This window comes from Nipponia nippon, unplaced genomic scaffold (genome assembly GCF_047370975.1).
Source record: "Nipponia nippon isolate SJK-2023a ecotype South Korea unplaced genomic scaffold, ASM4737097v1 scaffold_13, whole genome shotgun sequence".
In the NCBI taxonomy this organism is placed as follows: Eukaryota; Metazoa; Chordata; class Aves; order Pelecaniformes; family Threskiornithidae; genus Nipponia; species Nipponia nippon.
Window position 1 is genome coordinate 3,336,476 of NW_028262324.1, and position 14,163 is coordinate 3,350,638.

At 40.3% G+C, this 14,163-nt stretch overlaps 1 protein-coding gene across 7 annotated transcripts in view; it reads right to left on the bottom strand.

The window, feature by feature from the left end:
- The window catches only part of PTPRT (protein tyrosine phosphatase receptor type T), a 472,716-nt gene that overhangs the window by 23,442 nt on the left and 435,111 nt on the right, over positions 1-14,163 (bottom strand). For all 7 annotated transcript variants that reach the window (XM_087749578.1, XM_087749577.1, XM_087749574.1 and 4 more), the window contains 5 exons: positions 7,061-7,137; positions 6,136-6,172; positions 4,664-4,761; positions 2,766-2,882; positions 1,276-1,430 (listed from right to left, as the gene is read on the bottom strand). In XM_087749578.1, coding sequence (XP_087605704.1) covers positions 1,276-1,430; positions 2,766-2,882; positions 4,664-4,761; positions 6,136-6,172; positions 7,061-7,137 — 484 coding nt within the window. The remainder of the gene's footprint in view (positions 1-1,275; positions 1,431-2,765; positions 2,883-4,663; positions 4,762-6,135; positions 6,173-7,060; positions 7,138-14,163) is intronic.

Genomic DNA, 14,163 nt, shown 5'->3' on the forward strand with positions numbered 1-14,163 from the left:
CCCTGATCTCTGAATGAATTCCCTTCTGCCAGATCCTCAGGCTTAACTGTATTTTATTATAAAACTGATTCATTGCTTGCTAGGAAAACCCCACAAAACAAAACACCCCCCGTAACCCAAAGCTTTTAAAAAGATAAGATTTAATTGATTTGCCTTTTTAAAGTGGTTGGGGATGTATTCTCTCTCTCTTCCTGATCACACAGCATGGCACTTAGACATAATTGTCTGTGGGTTGATTAGGGGTGAGATTCTGGGATAGCCAGCTCTGCTCTCCAGCCTTGTGCTCCAGCCACATCTCCTTTACAGAACACGTGCCCTGAGCTATGGCCTGAGCACTGCAGAAGTAACTGCTACAAACCTAAACTCTGTTTTTGTAGCAATGTCTTTCCGTGCATTTGAAGTCATCTAACTGATGCCAGTCTGTGCATGTGCTTGTGTCTGCTCTCCCGCCACCAGCAGCATGCCTGATCACACCTCAAGCTGTTAGTTCTTCATGTCAGGGACACTCTCTTACATATTCATATAGTGCCTTGCACAGCAGGGCTTTAAGCTTAGTTGGAAGAAAAGAGTACAGAAGAGCCCTCACCAGTAACAGCAGCAGCCAGGGAGTTAGCAAGCATGTGATTCGATAGTCTGAATTTTCACAGCTGTAAACCAAGCAGCAAGGTTTCCTCAGGTACTCCCCTTTTATTTACTAGCTGGAAGTTACTGGGTAGGTTTTCCATCTGACATTCCCATTCCAGCTCCTGGGCTTTGAGGAGGCCAAGATGCACACGGCTGGCATCCAGACCCAGGCAGACAGACTAACGTTTCAGATTAATGCTATTGATGTTGGTACAAAGCTGAACTGCAGTGCATGTGAGTAAAGAAAAGCAAAGTTGCTTTGAAATGCCCCGTCAGCAGCCCTGTCTTTTTGTAGGCATCGTCCCTTCTGCCACGTGAGGTTCGTTGTAGATAGACTGGAATGGCTGTCCCAGATATTTACCATTTTCCCAGCTCTGCTACGAGCAGCTAAGAGAATATAGGCCACCAGAGAGTCTTCTACATTCAAATGGCCCTCTCTGACCTACTTGTATCATCTCCAGTTCATGCCAGCTAAGCTCCAGAGCTGCCACTTTAGAAAAGAAAACCAAATTCCACTTTGTTTCAACATGAGGCCCACAAATTATACTCTCAAACAAACAAAATGTAGTTGATTATTGCCAAACAAGAAGAAAAAAGGACAAAAGCTGAAAAAGCTGATGGAGGAAAGGCTCAGACAAAGAGCTCGCATACCTGCAGTGCACAACAATGGGTCCTGCTTCCGGGGGATTGAGAAACTTCACCTGACGAACGAAGCCCAGGAGGCCTGTGGCGTAGCAAGGAACCCCGTGGTCCGGCCAGCTGGTGAAGTGGAACTGCCGAATCTCTCGGATCTCATGGTAGCCTTTCTGAGGAGACAACACAGCTTCTATTTTTCTTCCATCAGACTGCATTCAGGATATTCTGATCACTGCTCCTTTCCCTCACACAGAGGGCTGAACAAGCATTTAGCTCTCATTATATGCAGGAACATGTCCCGCGCTGCTTTTCGCTCCGCGTGATTTCAAGCTGAACTCCAAGTACAAATGAAGTGGGTAACATACAACTGAGGACTATGACGGTGAATGCCAGCTCCCAATTCAAACTTCTTGTCTTAGAGCTCAAACCCAGCTGATTAGGAACTTTACAGGGTGACTTCAGTCCCAGCATACTATGGCTGCACTTGTCCAGCCTCCTTTGGTGTTATTGCCATAAACCCCCAAGAAGTCACTCTTAAATCCTTTTTGAAACGTTGAAGTAAAAGCCTGGGGAGTGAACACCTACAGAGCGGCCATGCCCCAGGCAACGGTAGATTTTCTGCTATTTCCTGCCAAAAAATCTCAGTTTGAGATTACAGCCGCTGGTGAAAAGGGCAGAAACTGGTATCCAGACCCATCACTCAGCCTTTCTGGTGAGACCGAGTTATTGGTACATGAAAATTGACACCACTTGTACATGCCCTGCAAAGGGTAACACAGCAGTGTCAGTTAGCCGTGACATTTTATCGTACAGGAAACGTAGGTGGAATCAAGCAGCAGGTCCTCTAACCTGTCAAATTTTGGCATTAGCATTTCTTACCAAGTTTTTCAGTGATTTAAAGAAATATGGAGCTGATGTATTAGAAAATTGGAACAATATTCCCAGTGTGGCTGGAGTTCATTTAGCAGGAGTTTTTGAAAAGCTTTAAAACCACTTACTGAATGTTTGAGGAGTGATTTGGACAGACCTGGAATACTCTGACACTTAGACTTCCAATTTCTAATTACATGTAATAAAAATATTGCAAATCCTGCTGGTTTTGGGGATAATTTTTATACTCTTGCCTTTATTATATTTTTATTTCTGTTGAAAGGGGACCGTACCTGGCATCCATTTTAACTGATACCTTTTTCATCTGTAATTTGCCACTGTGAAACACAACATTATTATTCCTGGCATACCATCAACTAGCTGCTGGCTTTTGGATTCATTTAAACTTCATCTACTGTGGATTCTACTTTTGTGGCTACATCAAGATGTTCATTTAAAATCCTTTGTCCAAAATTGGAATGTCTGTCAAAAATTTAGGTTTCTGAAGTGAAACCTGTCCAAATAGTAACAGCTCCCATTTCCAAGAGCATTCTGGATATGTTTCCCAGAGTTCACATTGCTGAACGCAAATTAAGTGTTGTATCAAAATTTCAGCTGATTGAAGATTTCCTTACCTTTTGTACAGTAAATGTGCGTATGACATACTCTGCCAATGGTTCTGTCTCAATTAATGTGACTTTAATATCTCCATAGACCTCTGTGTCATCTGGCCAGTATCGAACACACTTTACCTGGGGGAAAAAAGAAAACATTGAGAGGAACTAGCTCAAGTTGAGTCAGAGCTGACCTACATTTTACTCCACTTTCAAGCTCAAGCCAACGCAAATTGGGCTTTCTTCTGATGTAGAGACCTTGTCAAAATTAACTGTATAAATTAGATCAAAATTCCTTTACCATATATAGAAATCACAGGGAGGATTTTTTTCAGCTCCCTCTGTTGTGAATACAAATGAAATGGATGCATTTAGCTCTTTGTCTTTAAAATAGTCTTCCTTAAATTTCCATACATGCCCTGACCGTATATCAGGTTTACAGAATACCTGGCAGGCAGTCACTACCACCATCCCGTTTGAGAAAATCTATGCTCCTGCTACTGCTACTGTAATTCTGAACTCTCTCTGTTTAGCCAAAGAATTTCAGTTCATAGGGATTGTGAGATACTTGTTGATACATTAAATTTGTTTGTCTCTAAGCTTTCCTTATCAGATGTGGACACAAATTTGACATTTTACCAGCTGTGACAGGCCTCAGCTAAGGCTCAAGAAAGAAATCTCCTCATCATGTAAACATATCCCAAGCTTAGCCACTTCTAGAAGCCATGTGCAAAATGAATAGTAGAAATTGAAGCCAAGGCTGTGAAGCTCTAGAAGGGATATTTAGGCTAACAAAAACTATCAAGTTATTAAATGCTCCAGCATGAAAGAGTGGAACAGCACCTAAAAGCTGAAGCAATTAGCTACCACGAAGCAGGTTTCATGTTCCAGTTCCAGCCATAATTGGAAGGGGGGTTATAAATATTAAATATCATTAATGTAGGTTTGTTGGGGTTTTTTTACACAGAGGCATTTATTTCAAACTGAAGTGTCAGTAGAAGGTAAAATAGAATAAATAACAATAAATGAACAGAACCAGCTGGCATTCAACCATGAGATCTAAAGAAAATCAAATACAAAGCAGCTGAATTACTAATAGCTGTGAGTAAACCATCATTTAAATTTTTCTTAGTAACAAAGCAATGGAAGGTGACATACACCAGGACAATATTTTTAAGAGCTCCAGTTTCTGGCTGAGAATGTCTCTAAACCAAAGACCACCAGGAGCGGGAAGAATATGTTGTGAATAGCCACCCCAGACATGCCTTCTTATTCCCTGAAGTCTAGCCTATGCCTTTTGAGTTATTCACATTTGCTCCCATTGTGGGCTTTGGCAATTGCCTTGTGCTCACATAGGGACTTTTGGTTCATCTGAGTCCAAGAGAGTAAAGCAATGGGTGTTGAGGAGGCCAACGCTGCTGGGTGGCCCCAGGATCCAGCTGTGCACAATCTCCCACCACCACGGAATAGTGATCTTCTGAAGTGATTGGAAACTCTGGGCTTTGAACTGTCATTTAAAGAGCTCTTTTGATAGTTTGAACACCAGTTGCACGTTCTTGCCCCTCCAGATTTTTGTGGGTAGAGAAGTATTCAAATTATACAGATAAAGAATAATTATTACATAAGTACATTTTTCCTTCTGTACTGAAAAAGGAGACAGCCTCTCAGCTAGCATAAATTTGTATAACTGTTAAAGCTCAGACTTACACCAGGAACATGATCCTTATTAGTCTAGAAGGGAAGCAGCTAAGTATTACAAAATCTGGCATTTTAGAGAAAAACCCAGAGTGGCTTAATTCATTCCCTTACTACAGTAAGCAAAAGGCATTGATTGCACTTGCTGAGCTTGGCTGAACAGCAGGACTGTGTTATACCCAGCGCTGGTTTGGCTTTATATGTCAGCAAAGTGGGACCCTTACCCTGCCCACTTCCACCAAGTTGGTGACCATGACAACACTTGCAGAGTTTTCTTGCCAAATCATTCTCCAGAAATCCTTCACTGTTTCTTGCATTGGCCCTGGGGCAGGAGAAAAGACAAAAGGACACCTTAAGAGAGTGTATTGAATGCCAACAACTCTTTTCAGCTATTCCCCAACCATTGCCCTGTTCCCAGAGGATCCTACTCTCTCTCTCAGAGCATCCCTCTGTGATTCAGAGTTACAGACATGAAGAGCCTGAAGCTGTTTAAGAGCTCCGACACTTCCTCGCAGTGGGTATTTAAGGTTCTAGCATGCTGGAGCCAGAGGCGATGGCTGTATTGTAAATACTGGAGATGGCTCCAGTAGGTAATCATGTATCAGTGATGGGACATGGATGAACCCTATACTGACTCTGTAATTAAGGCTGTATTGAAATTTGTACCTGATGCAGCACTAAAATTCCTCCATTTCACACTTTAATATTTATTAATTTTGAAGGAGGAAGGAAACATGCAGAAATTAGCCCTTTTCTCAAGTTCCCCCAGAGAGAAAAATTTCAGGTTCCAACAGCCAGTACTCACAGGAGATTTATTAGACTAGAGCCTCTCTCTGACCTTGTTTCCTTCCTCTCTTCTACACTGCAGAGGAAATCCTCCCACGGACTCCTTTCACCCACTCTGCACATACTCCATCCTCCATGTTCTCTGCCTTGCTGCATTCCCTGTGCTGTACGTCCTCAAATGCCAGTTTTATTCCCACATGTTTTTTCACTCTTTCAATAGGGACAAGCCAGCAATGAAGTCATAAAGCAGAATTTAAGAATAGAGTCATTTCTATGAACATCACATTTGCAGGTAAGGAACGCACAAAAATGAGGACAAATAATGGTAGAGGAAGTGGTCATGGCATAAGAGTTTGGTCAGTGATGCAGGAAAACAGCATCCTGTTGAAAAGGAGTAAGGAGGTTTGTCATCTAACATGGACCGCCCTCAGCATTGAATTGTGTTGGGGTTTTTTTTGTTTTTTTTTTTCTTTTTTTTCCCCCTAAAGGCAGAGGAAACTCATAAACTAATTTACACAAGGTGGTGTTCAAATGCATTTCCTACTGGTTCCCAGTAACCAAAAGTTCATCAGTCACAGGCTTATTCATACTGCCCTCCTCAAGCAATTTCCCTCCAGAAGGAGACCCGTAAAGTCCCTTTCAGTTCTAATCTCATACTTCATGCACAAGGGACACATTATAGATTGTACTGCCACCTCTAAGTCCATAGCATTTTTTATTCCCGTAGCTGAGGTTTTGCATTTGAGTGCCTTAAAGATCTTGGAACATTCTATAACCTTCCTTTTTGTGCCCCTATACCAAGTTTTGAGATGCTCCCCAAAACAGAAGATGTCACCCTATAAATAGCTCTTCCAACAGTTTAAAACAGAAGTGGTTTTACAGATATTTAGACATACAAGAATGAACTTGCCTTGAGTTGCAATGTAATGGCGAGGCCGGTGGTACCCCTGGAAAAAAAGAAAATATGTGATGATCTGCGAGATCACAGTTCAGACAAAGCACGCCATGTATTTTACACTTTCCAGGTACCAACAACCACTGCACTCTTAACAGCGTACCAACACTGGTTATCAAATGAATGAAGATAGGCAACTATCTATGAGATTTTTAAAGTGATGGTATCTTGCTCAGGCTGAATAATAAGATCTCGTTATGCCAAAGAGAAAACAGGAATGGGGCAGTGTTGAGTATTTCCTCAACGAAACACAAATCCTGTGACTAATCTGTGGGCAACTCTGAAAACTAACAGGCAAAACGCTGCACCTTCTTGTCTGAAAACAAAGAAAGGTATGCATTTGCCTCTGTATGAAAATGCTGTGTACCAGTCTTATGTGACTTTATTAGGTGAAGAAACTCTTCTGAACATTGTCATGTTCCTAAGATTTAGGAGATGTGTACAAGAAATGTACATTCACTTGATCATTCTGTGTGTGCGAGGGAGGCTGCTTTTTGGATGTTATTTTATAATACAAAAAAAAAAGTCAATCTATTTACATGCCTTCTGCACTGCAACTTTGTAAGAAGTTGATAAGTCTCAGATATCTACTAATGCTATTGCAAGGGGCTGATATCAATTTCCACATACGTCATTTAGCCCACATTCCACTTATGTTGGTGGATCTGTCAAACATAGGAAATCTCCATCTGTCCAGATTGGTCAGACAGAATAAACTGGAGACTGAGAACCTTCTCCCTGTCACGACACGATGTTTGTATAATGTTCAGCTGTCATTTGTATCAGATCAACAGCCTGTCCCTACGTCAGATGCACCAACTTCACAAGCACACTTGTCAGCAGGAGCGTTTGTCATAGCGGGAATGTCCAGGAGCCTTACATCTATGTAATTGGCGTTTATGTAGTCAGAGTGAGGGTCCCCATCCAGCAGCTGCAATCTCACTCTTGAATGATCATCTGAAAGAAGGAAAGGAAAAAAAGTGACAGTAACGATAAAGAGGAGTTTTATTTTATCTGTCAATTCCTGCAAGTGGATAATTGAATACTTACAATAATAAAAAATGAAAGACTACTACAGGTATTCCTGTTCCTAAAAGCCCTTTCTTTTGTGTTTAAGATGTAATGTTTAGATCCTTAGGTTAGTGTTCATTCATACTGTGTGTTCATTAAATTTACTGCTGTCATCATAATCCTTATAGAGCTTTTAGACAGACCACAAATGTTGCTTGCTTTGGGGGTCTTGGGACAGATCTTTGCAGGATGTATCTCCATCCACAAAAGCCATCTTCACACTTAGAAGTAACAGCCTCCCTGGCTTCATCTGACCTATGGAAACTGAGGCAAGAGCTAAAACTGTCAAGATCAGAATAAAAATAAATAGGTCATGACAGAGGTATAAAAGATTAAGCAGGGTAAAACGGCAAATGAAATCCTGCAAATAAGAAATGGGGCAATGCAGAAACCTGAAAGGAAATACCAAAGGAAATCAAAGCAGTGTTCCTTTATGCGACCCACAGAACTCATGGCAACAAAATGGCATTAAGGCAGTGTTGAAAAAAAAATAGAAATGTTAATGCTTTTGAGGACGTTCGAAGTTACTTAAGATAAAGGCAATAAAATAACAGATATCAATCTTTTCATCTCCCAGCATGTTCTACAGTTCAGACGCAGAAAGGAACTACCCCAGCGGGCAGATCATGTCATGATTTTCCACCAAGGGAATATTTTGATCTTTCTCTGGAGCAGCTGGTGCTGGGCTCTGTCAGAGGAGATACTCTGTGAGCTGGGCTGTTGAGCTGATTTGGTCTGGCAATCCCAGCACCAGTATGCAATTAATTGCAGAACAACCATCTAAGGGCCAGTTGCTTGGCAAAGGCTACTGGGTTACAGAGGTCACCACTGGGCATGCGGGGCTCATTTTTAAATGATTTTTTAAAGAAGTATAACATAGAGTCCATTAAGTTTATTTCCTCTCTACCTGCTCTGTAGACCCTAGCTTTCAGTCAGTAAAGCATTAATGTTTAGAGGCACTTTGCAAAATACAGGCCTAAGCATGATTTAGATTCAATTAAAAAGAATCACAGCAATGAAACATAAAAATACGAGGTGTGATTGTGCAGTAACTCAGTCAAAAATGGTTTTAGTCATCACTTAATTAAATGTAGAATCAGATAATAATTGTGAAGACAGATGTGCATGCAGTTCTGAAAGCCAAGATTTGGATAAATATTAAATATTCATTTGGTTACATAAAGCAATGATTCTTATACTCTGTTCGTTCTTTGGGTGAGATTTTCACACCCAGAAAATACAACCACATTGCTGTATTTATCAAATCCCGTATTTTCATTCAAAAAAGGTTATGCAGGTGAAACAATCAAAAGCTCTGTTATATTTGTATTAATAAATATAACCTTTGTAGACACGGTAGAAGTAGGTATATTTCTTAGAGTGCTGCTGCTGTTCCCAACTCTAGACAATTACCTGCGCTCAAGGCAACTGCACTAGAAGTTGCAGTAAATCATGTGGTTAGACAGACAACAAAAGAATTTACACTTAGAGTAATTCACAAAGACAGACAAAGAGCTGATTAAACCAGACATCCAGATGAAATACACAAAATCTCCCGTAGACAATTTCACACTTGCAATTCAAGGCAAAAAACTAGGGCTAGTTAAGAATCACACAGAACAAAGGCAAAAAAAAAAAACCCCTAGAGCTAATGGTCGGGAGGGGAATATTTACTAACTCCTCTTGCGATGCCACGATATAACATTATGGAAGTCTTAACTTATTGCAACAACAGAACTAAAAAGTAATGAGACCAAAAATGACCCCAATGGCAGGTGAAAAGAATCTCAGGTTGATTTTTTTTAAGTGGGACAAAGACACTGTGTATGCACGGTGTGTAGCTGAAGTGCTCTGAATAGCCTTCAAGGAAGATCCTGCCTCTCTTCATTTAATAGAACCAATTGCAAAAATTAAGTTTCAGCTCTTTGAGCCACTCTTTAGTTAAAAACTTCAAACGGATCGGATGAATACCTCCTGAGGGAGCTAGATTTGAAAGACCTGAGAAGGAGACTACAGAAAAGGTCTATGCATTTAAGACAATTATGGATAAAGAAAAGATGCTCTGCAGCTGTAAAAAGTGGTGGTGTTTTTTTCCCTTTAAGCCAAATATCGTTATTCTATCTGCGAAGAACAGTAACGGATGAAGAAATGGCCACTGGAAATGATGGTATTTTTAAAAAAGAAGATACTCAGGTTTAGGTCCAACTATATTTTGGGACCAAATGAAAAATTCTTTTAGTTGAACTTTGCTTCAGGAGGACAGAATTCACAGTATTTCATTGCATATTTTACAAAAATGAGATTAATTCCTGTGGGAGGTTTATTTCTGTTATGACTGTGCAGCAGAAAAAACCCTGTGTATATGGTAAGCACACAAAATATTAATGATGACTTAATGGTGCCTTTAATCTTGTTCATAAGCTTAGGAGCACAGTCTGAATAAAAGTTCATGAAATAACTTACCTTGTAAATCCCTGTTTTCCCCCAAAACTTTGTAATTTATTTGGCTTGCCTTTTTAATGAAGAGGGGCAAAAACCAATGCAACTTATTATGCTACTAACTGCAATGATCTTGTACTTAGTTTTTTTCATCTATAGACTTTAAAGAACAGCAAATGTCTTCACTGTATCTTCTCCCAAGAATCAGAAATAAATTCTGACCATACACCCTTTCCACTGGACTACACTAGTCAAGGAGACTACATATTTGGCATACTGAAATAAAAGTGTAGCTCAACTCTTCTATAAGTTTATCAGACATCGTATCACCGTGTGTTACAAATAGATTATAAGAAACTTTAAAAACGTAGGGAGAAACAGATGAAAAATTGCATGTCTGTAACATTCAGGACTGCAAAAAATGGCAATATACTTTAAGAAATGTATAAATGATTTTATTTCTCCTTGTTTACTATAGTCTGTATGCAAGTTAGCAGAACTCTAAATTTGTATGAAAAGTACTTTGACTGAAAATTGGTCTTAAAACAGATTTTAAAAGTGACAAGAATTTCACTGAAAAGCAGTATGCTCCCACAAAAATGTTATTGTTTCAAATTTCTGTCAAAATCCCCATTAGTGATCATTTGAAATATCATTGCAATTTTTCCACATCTCATTTTGACACCAGCACTGGATTAATCTCACACAACTTTTGCCATCTAAATATTACGCAGCTAGTCTAAACTGGCTGTCAAAGTTCCCCACATAGTCAATGGAGAAATACAGACATCTTCTGAAATTATTCAACCCAGGTCTGGTAAGAAAGGATGATTTGCCCTCCCAAGGCACACTGTACTCCCTTTTCTTTCCCCACTGGTCCTGGACTGTGCCTTGAGAGCTGGGTACTAGCGAGGTGCGATATATCCCACCCTCTCAGGATCACATACCATAGACACTGCACAGACAAGCAAGATTTTAGGCACTACAGAAGAAACTATGGAATAAAAATGCTTGGAAGACAAAAGACTTCTATTCTAAATCCAATACTGACATGTGGGTTTTTTTTTATTTTATCCCTGTCCATAGCCAAGAAGTGCACTCCACCTGCGTTTCAGCTGAGAGCTCCGTTAATCTTTCTCTGTTGTTCGTCTCTTCCACCACAAAATTCTCTGATTAATTCATAGTTTTCCAGCCCAAAGCATATGGTAGTCAGAGCATGAAGGAAATGAAGCAAATTTCTCTACCGTCTTTTCTCATCAACTCAATAGTTTTTAACGGACCATCACAAGACTTTAAAACCACTGTGCCCAAGTGGGAAGATGCTCTACTGCAGATGGGAGGACGTGTCTAAAGTAGCACCAGTACAAGCACTCCTGTGAGTGCTGACCTTCTCCTGTAATATTATGCTCAGTAAAGGGAGAAAAAGAAAGGGAAAGAAAGTGCTCTCCTGTAAGTCGAAGCAAAACACAATCTTGTGTCTTTATGTCCTCAGCTCTCATCTGAGAGTTTTTATCTCTTGTAATATAGGGGCTCTAAATACGGACAAGATGGGGAGAAATAGAATAGAACCAAAGGTCCCATATAGCTTCTGGATGTTTTTTCTGCTATGTAATGGGTTCAGCTCAACATCCCTCCCCTAATATCCACTTGCTGATGTGCTTTGAAGGCCTCAATATCTAGGCCCTAAAGCAAATTTAAATCATTTGCTTCAGCATATAAATGGATACACTACCTACCCTTTCCCCCCAAAGAAAAATCTTGCATCTCCCCAGCTGCCCTTGTGTTTACAGCTTTTATACCCAAAGTGCAGGAGCAAAGCTCACGGACTCTACTGATACAACAAAAAGTTCGAGTAGGGCAGCTTCCTCCAGCACGGCAAATGTGTGCAATTACAGTGCACCTTTCCACCATCAGCAGTGGATTTCTGTGGTCATACAGACCCCAAATCCACTCCCCAGCTTTTCCTTTTTCTCTAAAAAACATACCAGTGTTGCAGATTGAAGGGAAACCTGAAAAGCTGGGGTTTAAAGCATAGGAGAGCTTAGAGCTCTCTTGCATCTCCTCTCCATGAACAGATTAGCCTCATCTGCAGTTTTGGTTTGCCAATGTAAGAACAGCAGATGTTGGGGCTGGCAGTAAGATCTAGGTTTTCATAGAGAGGCATGATGTTAATACAGCCCTGGGAAAGCAGTGAGCCGAGAAAAACAGTCCTGTAAGTGTACTATTACCCAGAAGACCATAAAGACAAGATCTAATCTGCTGTGATTCACTGAGCAATGCCACTTATTGCAAGAGCTTACAAACCCATGTTTTAACAAAAGTCTCTGAAGCAGTTACAAAAGTTAGATTAAAACCTGACTTTTCAATTCACTCCCAAAAGGCATGGGATATCTTGTTCCAGGAGTGATGAAATGGCAACTGTGGTTAAATAAATAATGTTAATTGCCATCTGCAGCCTTTTACCAAATAAACTGGTAGAAGCAATCAGTGCAGACTCTGGGTTTTACCAGCAAGTACAATTCTACTACAACAAAGCAGCTAAGGCTGTAATTGTTTTCCACCTCCCCTCCTCTGCTCAGACTTCTGCAGTTTGTACCCACTGAGCACAATCCGTTTTCATGATCTGCCCAGAGCGAGCCACTCTCCTGCAATTCTCAGCCCTGCCATCAATTCTCTATTCCGGATCCTGTCATTGCCTTTACTCAGGAAAGTTGCCCAACGTCACCCATCAGTAGGGTCTGGCTCAAGGCCTAGCCAGTGACACCACTGATAATTTCCCAATGGCTTTACAAAATGTCTGATGAATGATATGCTCCTTCCTCAGGCATCCTCCCTTCCTTCTCTGTAGCCTCTTCAAAATGAAACAAGGATTTCACTCCATTTTATAACTCTTTATTGCACATTACTAAATTCTCCTTGCTGTCTTTTAGAAGAGCTGTTGTCTCCTCCTCTAACTCTTTGTTCCGATATATATTTAAAGCAAAGAAAACCCACTCAACTTTATTTACCTTCAACTCTTCTGCATCCTTCCTCTCTTTCACTACCTTGCTTTATCTATGCCTTTCCACCCTCTCAACCTCATTCTGAAATCTTTCCCAAGAGCCCCGAAACTTGAGCTTCTTTCCTGATGTTTTATACTGTGCAGACACTTCTTCCTTAGCTTTGATTACATTTTGCATTCCCTTATTCAAGCGTATCACCTCCTATCTGTATTGCTACTGTACGTATATTTACAGCTAAAAGGCTAACATCACTCTTCATTAGACAACAATTCATCTTTGTGAACACTCTCCCTTTAGTTAATACCCCATTTATCTTCCTCGATTTTGCTTCCTTAATTTCTTCTCACATTTCACTTGGAGTTCACAGTTTTCTTTGTGACCACCTTCGACATAAATTAGATGGTAGCTATCGCAAACAGTCTTGTCTCTTTTCACCTCCACTTTTAAGTTATGTCAACTGCTTCTTCAAAATCATAGAGAGAAACAAAGCGTCTTTCATGTTTCCTTCCTTATATCATACCATGGCACTTCCACCTTCAATCCAGTGTGCAGTTGTTATAGCTGGACTATTCTTCTGTCTTAGATTAATTTAATCTAAGCTAATCATATAGACGAGTAAATTGAACCTCTGTCTGGAAGGATCTCTCTTTGCCACTAGGAGCACAGGAGAGTTACAGACTACTGCTTTTATGCAGCTGAACTTATGGGAGATGATTTTCCGTGCTAACTGTAATACTCCATTACTATCACTTCCATTTTCCACACGGAAAACCAAAGACTGATGGAACTGGTGACCTGCTCACAACCAACGCAGAAAGCCAGCAGCAGAAGTGGGATCAGATCAGGGCTCACAAACTTCTGATCCCCCAAAACTGTTACATGATTCATTTCTTTCAAGCCTTAAAAGAAAGAGAGGAGTAAGTAAGTACGTGAGAGATGATCTTTCTTTGTGGCCAAGGGTTTTTTTTAATTATTTCAGAAAGTCTGTTTGTTCTACAGGAAATACATATATAACCTGAGGAAAAAAAGACAGTACTAAATATATATCACTCGGCATGACTTAATTTTGCTCTTATAGTGTTCTATAGATTTATCCAGTCATGAAAATCTATGGCACATTCATTTATATTCTTATTCCTTGTTCTGATGGTCTCGGGCCTGGCTTCTCCAACTTGATGCTACACAGCAGCCCTTAAAAAGAATAACTTCTCACACCTCCTCTCCCCAGTCATTATAAGGAATGATGAAACACTGGAGTAAGCTGCCTGCAGAGCTTGTGGAAAGCTCAACTTTGGAGATCATTAGGAAGAGGCTTCACAAATATCTGATAAAAAAGACAGAGGTGAATCTAGTCCTGACTTGGAGAATAAAGCTGACCTAAATGGTTTTATGGAGTCCTTCACTGCCCCACAGTTCTGCGACATATCAATATTCCTATAACATCAACAGTAATTGGTTATTGAAAGAAGTA